This window comes from Cynocephalus volans, chromosome 3 (assembly GCF_027409185.1).
Source record: "Cynocephalus volans isolate mCynVol1 chromosome 3, mCynVol1.pri, whole genome shotgun sequence".
Lineage (NCBI taxonomy): Eukaryota > Metazoa > Chordata > Mammalia > Dermoptera > Cynocephalidae > Cynocephalus > Cynocephalus volans.
The window spans coordinates 150,530,425-150,540,693 of record NC_084462.1 but is presented as its reverse complement, the minus strand read 5'-3'; the positions used below and the strand labels follow the sequence as shown (position 1 = coordinate 150,540,693).

Sequence of the window (10,269 nt, the reverse complement as noted above, 5' to 3'; positions counted from 1 at the left end):
GCCGTTTGCAGGCGAGAAACTTGGCTCCAGCAGGGCAGGGATCAGCCGGATCGCCACGGGCGGGGCCGGGCGGGGCGGCGGAGTCAGGAAATTCCCAGGAAATTCCTGTCCTTTGCGGCCCCTTCCCGCCCCCTTTCCTAGGGTGCGGACCTGCCCAGACCCAGATTCTCAAGGAAAGAGAAAATGAAATGCTTTTCAGGTTTCTTCGCGTCCCTTCTGCAGCCCCCGCCCGCCCCCGGGTTTGCAGCGCGCGAGGGAGCGCAATGAAGCCGGCGCCCCCGAGTTCGGGGCCTTCCAGCGGGTGGGGAACGGGTCCAATCGTCGGCGCTCCTGGGGCTCCCGAGCGCGGGGAAGCGGCCCCAGCTTCGGTCCCCTTCAGCTTAAGCTGGTGTCACATGAGCCACGGGGGAGTGGGAACCGGGGGAGTGGGCGGGGGCGTGCGCGCCGGGAGGGGTCCGCCCAGTCCACCTATATGAGCCGCAGCCGGGCTGACGGATGCCAGGAATTCCCAATGAGAGGCGATGGGGGGAAGTTTGGGCAACTCGGCCTGGCCAATGGAGAACCTCGGGAGGGCTCTGCCCCTTCTTCCCGCCCCCGCCCGCCTCGGCTCCCGCAGCGCGAGTGTGTCCGCCTCGCTCAGTGTGCGTGGAGATTAGGTCCAAGCGCCGGCCCCGGGGCAGCCAGTCCGCCAGCCCGAGCCGCCGCCGTCGCCGCCGTCGCCGCCAGCAACAGCCTTCGCTAGCAGCGCCGCGGCGGAACCGGGCGCAGGGAGCCAGCCTGGTCCCGCCAGCCCAGCCCGGCTCGACTCCCTCCCCACGCCGGGGCAGCTACAGCCGGCGCCGCCGCCGTCGCCCGGAGAGAAGGTGGAGGAAGAAATCCAGCCCCTAGCACGCGCACACCGTCATGGACCATTATGATTCCCAGCAAACCAACGACTACATGCAGCCCGAAGAGGACTGGGACCGCGACCTGCTCCTGGACCCGGCGTGGGAGAAGCAGCAGAGAAAGGTTAGCAGCCGCCTCCGCCCGCCGCAGCCCCCAGCCCGATCCGCAGAGCCCGCCGCGCTTTCGGCTCCCGGCTCTCGGCTCGGAACGGGTTCCGGGCGCGCACGGCAGGGGCGGGGGCAGCGCAGCCGCTGCGAGGTGGGGTGTTGGGTTACAGGCGCGGGGCAGAAGGGGGAGCGCCCCTGCCTCAGAGCCCGCGAACGCCGAACCCCGGCGCGGGGAGGTGGCGCCGCCGGCGGGCAGGTCGCCTTGGGGCCCGTGATCCAGGCCACCCTGCTGCTGCCGCAACCATGCCCGCGTGGGCTGGATGCGGGGGCGGTGCTCGGAGGCTGGGGCTGAGCCCCCCGCTCGGTGGCTGCTTGCTCGGGATCGATTTTCCCTCCCCTTCCCCGCCCCTTGGCCGCTTCTCCATATGGCGTGCGGTGGCAGCACGCTGACGGGGCAGCTGCCCGGGACTCTGCGCACCCAGCCCCGCTGGCCGAGGGGAGAGCCGGCGCCGGCGGGATTGACTGCCGCCTCCGGGTCCGCAGGAGTGCGGTTGGGGCCGAGAGAGCCGGGGGGCGTATGCGGGCTCCGCAGCGGGCCCGGCGGGGGCGGGGTCAGGACGGAGAACCGTTTTATTGCTTAACTCAGTGGGCTGGTAGCTGCAAGCCTCACACGGTCTTGCGTCTGCGTTCTGTCCCTCCGGTCCCCGCTCTTTTCCCGGGGAAAGGCGAATTTGGACAGCTGGTTTCGAGTTGAGGGGCTCCAGGGCGAGGGACCGTCACTAAGAATATTTGGGGTCAGTCGTTGGGGATCCCGCTGCGGAGGCTGGGCTCTGAGCTGGCGATGGGCACAGTGGCCGGTGGCAGGAAGAGGTCAGAAACCGCTCTTGTCGGGGGGGAGAGGGCGCCCCAACCCTGCCTCTGCTTCCTGCCTGCGCGGTGAGCCCTTGCCCCGGGCGGCCACGTCCCTCCTCTCCCCCCTCCCCGCCCCTCCCCACTGCCCGCTCCCATCCGGTCCCTCCCCGTTTCATACCCCCCCCCCCACGTCCCCGCTGATCTGGGAATGGGGGGGACAGGATGGCGCGTCCCTCTGGATAGTGCGGTTAGGGTTGGGCTTGAGGGAGAACGCTCATGTCCAAAAATGGTAACATTCATCCCTTTTTTAAACTTAAAAGGGGGGGAGTTTAGAGAGCCGACTGAAGTTTTTTTTTCAGCCAGAGGCATCCTGTATTAGCTCACTCAGGAATCCTAAGCCCTGAAACGGCGCCCTTTTACTCACTTCATCAGACACGCAGAGGTAATTTGAAACACACGCACACTGGGCTTCCTCGAAGCGAGGTGACCTGGGGCACCGGCGCCCGCGGCTTCCGCTGGGCCGGGCACGGCACGTGGCACATCGCAGGTTCCCTGGCTTTGAAATGACTTCTTTGTACTGTGGCAGTTGCTTAAACACACCCTCCCCTTCTTTCTCTCTTCCTGTCGGTCCCTAAGGGAGATCTGGGGGGCTCGTGGTAGCCCCCCACTCACGTGGCTGCTTATTTCCTGGGACCACTGGCCTGTTCGTGGAGTTGGAAATCGAGTGGGTAATTTGGAGATTCCCTTGGAGGACATGGGGGCTATTTTAAAAATTTCAGGTGAAGTTTCCTTCAGAATAGGTTTTAAATTGGGCAGGAGGAGTGGTTTTAGGAAAGTGGCTGACTTGGGATCTTCCGTGAGGAGTAGAAAAGGAGGAGAAATCCCTGCTTAGGGAGCACCTACTTTGTGCCTGGGAGGGGCAGAAGTGACAGAGCTGCTCAAGAACCAGGCCTGAGAAGGACTGTGAGACCAAGTTTTGGGGTGCAGGCTCTGCACCAATTCATTCAGTATTACTGAATGAATGAATCTATGTATTAAAATGTAGTTGAGAAAAATATAGACCCCAGACCTCTGCCCTTGGGGTGGTGAGTGTGCACCTGGCCTGTGGGCAACCAGGAAGAAACAGGTCATCTGGGGAATTTGGTTATCTAGGCGCAAATGTAGCAGTGCCAGGCACTGTTCTGATCATTCAGATCATCTCACTTGTTACCCCCAGAAGCGCTGTGAACCAGACACATGTGAGGATGAGGCAGCGAGGGCCAGAGAAGGGAAGTGACCAGCCCAGGCTCTCGGGTTGGTGTGTGGAGGGGCTGGGATGCAGCCATGTTTGGGACACTTGTCCCTCATTGGCAAGGGAAGCAGGAAAGCTGGGCCTGGCATCCAGAGCCAGGGGATCTCTGGGCCAGGGGACCCAACACCTGCTTTGGTGGGTTGATAGAGAAGGGGAGAGGGCGGAAGGAGCTCCGGGCCTGACTTTGAACATCTGGTCTAAGTTTTTTCCCTGTCATTAATTCTCTGTGTTACCTTTCATGGGCCTCAGTTTCCTCTTCTGCAAAATTCTGCCCTGCCTGATTCTCTGGTTCTCAGCAGGGTGGTGGGGATATAAGGAGGTGGTATACATGTGGCAGATAAGACTTAAAGTAACTTGTTACTTGTTTGTTTGTGTTTTGGCAGCTGGCTGGTGCAGGGATGGAGCCCTGGACCTTGGTGTCATCAGCACCACGCTCTAACCAGCTGCGCTCAACCGGCCGGCCCTACCTTGTTGCTTTTGATACTCTCCCACTGACTGTGGGAGGCGGGGGTTGAGTGAGACCAGAGCCGACAACTGGGCAGGGGCTGACCGGTGCAGAGAGTGGGTGGGATGAGTGTGAGGAGGGGAGGGGGAGGACGTGCAGTGTGATGTAAAGGTCCCGGGGGTGGCGGGGGAGGCAGAAGACCCTGCTTTTAGCTCTGGTGGAGCCACGGCTATCTGTGAGACTTGGGGCGAGTCATTTCAGTTCTCCAAGCTTTTGTTAGATCATCCAGCCAGTACTTTGGGAGCACTTGCTCTGTCAGGAACGATTCCAGGTGTTGGCGTTGGAGCATTGAGCAGGTCAGACCAGCTCCCTGTTCTTGGGGTGCTTCCATCGTGCTCTGTCATCTGTAAGCAGGACTCGTTCCTGCCCTGCTCGTCTCTTCAGGCTCTTACGAGCATCAGATTATGACACCGCAGGAAATGCTTCCTTGGTGAAGGCAAGGCCTGATGCTTACTCAGGTAGAAGTCTATGCAGGCAGGAGGCATGAGTCAAAAACCTGCATTAGATTGGCCATGGCTTGTCCTTTTTCAAAGAATGCTTCAGTGTGGAGTTCATCAGGCTGGTCTCTGTGCCTCTAGGCACAAAATGCATTTATCTGATGGACAGAGCACGTGGGTTAGAGGAGTTTCTCATGCTTTTCCAGCTTTCACCATCTTTCTTCCAGGCTGAGCTCTGAAGCTACCTTTTCTAGGGGCAGCTGGAGGGCCTTGGCCCCAGTCTATTCCCTCCCGTGGATCTTGTCCATGCCCTTTTGTGTATGTTTATGCCTGTGTCAGGCAGGCTGGAGAGAGCATCGGCTTGGAGTAAGATCCTGGCTCTGTACTTTCAGGCTGTGACCTTGGGCAACTTCCTCTCTGAGCCTTCAATTCCTTGTTTATAATAAGGAGCTAATACCCACTTTACGGGGTTGACAGAAGAAGATATGCAAAATGGCAGCTTCTGTTGTTAAATTTTATTCTCTCTTCTCTCTGAAGTCCTGGACATTCTGGTTTAATGTGTATTCCCACAAGTGCCAGTCCTGGGGCTTTTTGCATGTAGGAGCTGACTATTTGTGGAGCGAATGGATGTGGAAACGGAGAGGCAGCCTTGGCAGGTGAACGAAGGTGGTTGTGAATAAGGATCCCAATTCTGCTCCCATACCAGGGCAGGTCACAGGAAGATGGGCTGCCTTGTTTACACTCCTTCTGGACAGCAAGACTGTCACAGGAGCTCACCAGGGCCATCAGTTAAGGTGGAGGACAGCAGAGAGGGGAGGGCCTGCCGTAGACAGGTCTGCCTAGGGAGGGACAGGGCATCCAAAGCCAGGGCAATGGTGGAAATAAAACTGGAAAGAGGAGAAAATTGGCTCTGGTCTCCATCATCAGACCACTCACTGTTCTGCATTCCTGCCTGCTTCACCCCATGCCAGTGTGCATGGGGACAGGGACTGAGCCTGTCCTGTGCTCTCCTGAGTTTCTGGTGCCTAACACAGGGGCAGGCCTACTGTGGGTGGCCTGGTCGAGAAATATTGCTGAAAAATTGGATAAATAGCATCATGCATGACTCCTAACTCTGGGCTGGGGGATGGGGCTATACCCCAGCTCCAGCCTCTGCAGCTAAACGTGCTCTGGGCACAAGTGGGTCCAAATCTTGGCCCTTCTGTTGACTAGCTGTGACATCTTGGCAAGTCACTTGCTTGCTTTGTGCCTGATGATACCAATGGGGAAATGGGGATAATAATAGTTCTTGCCTGCTATAGTTGTGTGCAGGTTTAAATGAAGTAAGCGTGTAGGGGATTTAATGTAGCATCTAGCATATAGTGAGTGCTCAATAAATGTTAACAATTTGGAGGAACCAGAGTTTCTATGGCCTTTACCTGATAAGCTCTGAGACCAGATGTAGTATGTTAACCCATAGACATATGGGTCTAAAAGACATAGTATATAAACTCATCTTTGAAGGAGCTAAGGTTGGCTAGGGGCATATGGGAATTGTGTTATCCTTGACCTTTGACCCTGACTCAGCTCTGGCTCATTCTAAGTCACTTCACCTCTCCAATTGCTCAGTCTCTTCACCTGTAGAATGATGGAGACTCCCTTGCTGCCTACTTTTTTGCTACTTCCTGGATACGCAGGATAAAGGGATGGATGTTAAAGTGCTTGAAAACTGTGTCGGCTTGTTACGGTACAGGTAAAATGATCTCATGGTATGAATTTCTTCTGGTTTAGCCCAGGAGGGTCTTCAGGCCCACTGTTAAATAGCTGAGGGCATTCTTTGGGTCCCGCAGCATCTCCCAGCAGCTTGTCCTGCCCTACGTTACCCCAGGGCCCCAGTCAGCTCCTTCTCCAAATCCTGTTCCCTATGGATGAGCTGAGAACAGATGCCCCACTGGTTGGTGAAGTGACTAACAAAATCCGAAGGAGAGATGGACACAGGAGTGGGGCGGGGGGCTGCTGGCCCCGGACCAGGCAGGTGAGAAGGCCTGGAGTGTACTGAGAACCAGATTTTCCAGTTTTGAGAAATGGTGGGGACTTTAGGGACTGTTGGGATTGCTGGGTTTGGAGGAGTAAGAGGCTGGCAGATTCCTGCAGGGTGTGCGGTCACTGGCCTTCTCAAGAGGGAGAGGAGGAAATGCACTTCCTTACGTGTGACTTCTTGGGGAGGTGCTGCAAGGCTGTGTTGGATCTGGGCCCGCCCTTTCCATCTTCTCAAGGAAGGCCCGGGGCTGGGTGCCTGGCTAGTGGCCACATAAATCTGGCTTGAGGACTTGTCACACAAGACCTGGTGCCTCCTGTGGGTCTTGGCCAGGGCGGGGCAGCCTGAGCTCGAGCTGTGACCTAGTCATGGACGTGCTGCTATGTGTCTCTAGGAAAGAGCCCAGCCCCTTAACAGTGTGAGAATACTGACGACTTCTCCTTGTGGAGTCAATCAGTGGATGTTCACTGCACCCTTCTTAGGTATCAGATGCTCTACCTGCTGTTTGTAGTTGTGACAATCACAGTTTAGGTGGAGAGGGAATCAGAAAGACAGAATGACACCAGGCTGTGCCGATAATGGCCAGAGGGATGGCCAAGACAAATGCTGTATCCACTGTAGGGCAGGAGCCAGCGTTCGGCCTGGGGTGGTGGAGAAAGTGAGGAGCTGGTGGAATTTGAACTACATCTCAAAGGAGATACAGGGTTTGAAGAAGGTTCTGCTGGGAAGCCTCTCACCGTTCCCTGGAAGTTAGGCTCTCTCTCTGTGTGTGTGTGTCTGTGTGTGTCTGTGTGTCTTTGTGTCTGTGTAAAGGACAGCAGGACAGGGAAGGGGAGGGGAGAACCCTGGCAAGGCAGAGCAGAGCAACAGCGAGGAATCCTGCTGGGGACACCCCCTTCCCATCGTCCTCCCTCACTGTTCTGCTTTCCCATGCTTTTTGTCCCACCCAGAGCTGATCTCTTGCCCTTCTGAGAGGGATGGCCAGGCCGGGCTGTCTATAGGTCACAGGTCAGGCCCTCAAGGCCCACACTTCTGCTAGGTATTGTTGAGATCATACCAGCAAGTTAACCCCGCCTGAGCTGTCCCCACGTGTAACTCACCCAGAGTTTCCCAGGACCTGGTGTGGAGCTGAGGGGCACCTTCCCCAGTGGCCCCACTCATCCCCTCTTGAGAGTGGTCAGTGGGCCCACATCTCTGCAGGAGGGGGCACCAAGAGCTGGGTTGAGTTACTCACCAAGGGTACTGCTAGGGTCCTAGAGATGGTTTGGACAGTTCTAGTCTGCAGTTCCCTGGAGAGCTTGTGGCTGAGAAGATGCAGGCAGATGAAACCCCGTTAGCCTGTTCCTTAGTTCTGGTCAGACGGGTCAGCTGACTGGCTCATGATTTGGCCCAGGGTTCTGCTTCCATCTGCTGCGGTGCAGGCATTCTTCTGAGTACTGTCTGCCAAACCTGGCTCTTACTGAGGAAGGTGCCTTGGGAGTGATGCGGGTGGGAGGAGACCCAGCAAACCAGGGCTCAGAGCCACCCTGGAAGTCCATCTTCTTTCCTCAGGTTTCCCCCCTGTACCCAGGCAGGGCGTCAAGTCCAAGCTCCCTGCTTAGCAGATGGGGTGTAGTTGGATGTAGAGGTTGGGTCAGGCCCTTTATCCCTGCCTCGCCCGCTTTTCCCTCCTGTCCTCTCCTGCCTGGGGGTTATATGGCAGGATCTTGATGTGTGAACACTGGGAGTCCATTCTAGTGATGTGCAGGACCCAAAGCCATGTGTGGTGACATTCATGACCCCAAGCTGACCCTCCTGTTGCCCCATCCAACTACCCCAAAGTGGCGTCATTGGTTGCAGAGGGGATAGGCAGTACTGGCAAGGCTTAGTCCAGCCCCAGCCCCTTCCCAGTCAAGTGAGTGAAAGCTTTGGCTGTCCCCAGCAGCCTGGGCAGGGTCATCTTCACAGACCAGAGACAGGAGCAGGACTGGATTTTTTTTTTTTTTGCAGCTGGCTGGTACAGGGATTGAACCCTGGACCTCGATGTTATCAGCACTACCTCCTAACTGCCTGAGCTAACCAGCCAGCCCAGGACTGCGTTGTTTAAAAAGTTAAAAAAAATTTTCTTTTCTCGTAATAGTGATAGTGGCTCCCCACTTCTGAGCACGTGTTAAGTATCAGCAACTATCCTGATGACTGTCCACCACAGACATGTGGAACCCTGTGAGATGGGTGCTGCTGTTATCCCATTTTACAGATAAGAGAACTGGCTCAGAGCAGTCACAGAACTTTTCCAGGATCATATGGCAGCAAGTGGTGGTGCTGGGACCCACAGCCAGGCAGTCTGGCTCCAGCGTTTGCGCCTCTCATTGCTTATAAAGATGCTTGCAGGGCCGGCCCGTGGCTCACTTGGGAGCGTGTGGTGCTGATAACACCAAGGCCACGGGTTCGGATCGCTATATAGGGATGGCCGGTTCGCTCACTTGGGAGAGCGTGGTGCTGACAAAACCAAGTCAAGGGTTAAGATCCTCTTACCAGTCTTTTTTTTTTTTTTTTTTTTTTTTTTAAAGATGCTTGCATGTGTAGGACCATTTAACCAAAGACAAACGTATACAAATGAAGCCCCAGTAATGGAAATGTTCTGAAATTAGATAATGGTGATGGTTGTACAACCTTGTGAATAGACTCAAAACCCCTGGATTGTACACTTTAAAAGGGTGACTTTCATGGTTTAAGAATTATATCTCAATTTTTTATTTTTTTTTATGGCACTGGCCAGTTAGGGGATCTGAACTTTGGACCTTGGTGTTATAATACCACGCTCTAACCAACTGAGCTAAACAGCCAGCCTTATGTCTCAATTTTTAAAAACCTGAGACAATACTAGATAAGGTAAAGAACATGACAATTGCCTGTCATCACACCTCCCAGAGGTCAACACTCACAGGATTTCTGATGGCTTCTGCCATGCTTGTCCCTCTTCCTCTGGTTTGTGTGTCCCCTTTTCTGTCTTGCTCACTGTTGACTAGGGTCAGGGGCCTGGGTTCATGGTGCTCGAGGGGAGCCTAGGGGAGGAAAATAATCAAGAACTGCAGCTTTCTAAAGAATGATGTGTGTGATGTGGCCCTTTTCTGGGAAACTGCCTAAGGACAGACCACAGATAAGCACAGACAGATAGAAGACTGGGGTGGGAGGGGGAGGCAAGGGTGGCCTTCCTCATTTCCCCACGTCCCAGTCCTTGGGGAAATTTCCGTCTGTAGACCCTGTTGTCTTAGGACTGCTGCTGTCTGTCTGCCGCCCACAAGGTTGTCAGAGTGGGAGTCCCAGTGGAGAGGCATGGGAATGGGAGGGCCAGGGTACCTCCAAGGAGGCAGCAGCCTTAATCGTGGATGTTGCCTAGCAATAATGGGGCAAGGTGATTTAGCCCACTACAGAGGCGGGAGGAGAATACAGGACAGCCGAGGATGGAAATTGGGGAATGATGCAGAGGATGACGTTTCCCTGGAAACTGCCTGCTTGGTCCTTGGCTACAGAGGGTTACTTTTGGGGCTGGGATCCATTCTCCACTGAGTGGCAGTGGGGTCCTTCCTGGGGCTGGAGGTGGGACGTAGAGAAACCCTTCTTGCACATGGATGTGTGTTAGTCATGTTCTGTCAGTGGCTCATGTAAGGTTCACAACAGCCTTGTAAGGTGTGTGGGATGATCACACTTTATAGATGGGGATCCTGAATTTAGAGGTACAGAGTGACATGCTCATGGCTGCACAGCAAGGAAGGGCTGGAAATGAAGGTGCTGGTACCCTTAGCCCTTAAAGAGAACTGTTCATTTTGGTTCAAAGCATTTCACAAGCCCAGGATTCTGGGAGATAAATGTAAACACTGCTCACCGCCTGGGAAGGAAGAGAAGATGAGAGAAGGAAGACTGGAAAAGAGAGTTATCTGTTTTATAACAACCAACCAACCAACCAGCCAGCCAACCAGTATTTATTAACAATGTCTTGATTCTCCAAATAAGTAAAAAGACTAATAGTTCACACTGATTGAAGATTGAATGGTTTAGATTATCTCCATCTGTCAAACAACACTTTGAGGAAGGAACTGTTAATTTTTTTGTTATAGACAGGGAAATTGAGGCTCAGAGAAGTTAAGTAACTTGCCCAAGATGGACCAGCTAGTAAGCCGGGTTATGAATGAACC

At 55.0% G+C, this 10,269-nt stretch overlaps 1 protein-coding gene across 3 annotated transcripts in view; it reads left to right on the top strand.

The window, feature by feature from the left end:
- The first annotated feature begins 597 nt into the window (after nucleotides 1-597).
- Nucleotides 598-10,269, top strand: part of ACTN1 (actinin alpha 1) — a 94,659-nt gene continuing 84,987 nt past the window's right edge. For 2 of the 3 annotated variants that reach the window (XM_063092070.1, XM_063092071.1), the window contains exon 1: nucleotides 598-1,008. In XM_063092070.1, the coding sequence (XP_062948140.1) occupies nucleotides 904-1,008 (105 nt within the window). In that variant the 5' untranslated portion in view covers nucleotides 598-903. The remainder of the gene's footprint in view (nucleotides 1,009-10,269) is intronic. The other variant, XM_063092069.1, reaches the window with a different exon arrangement.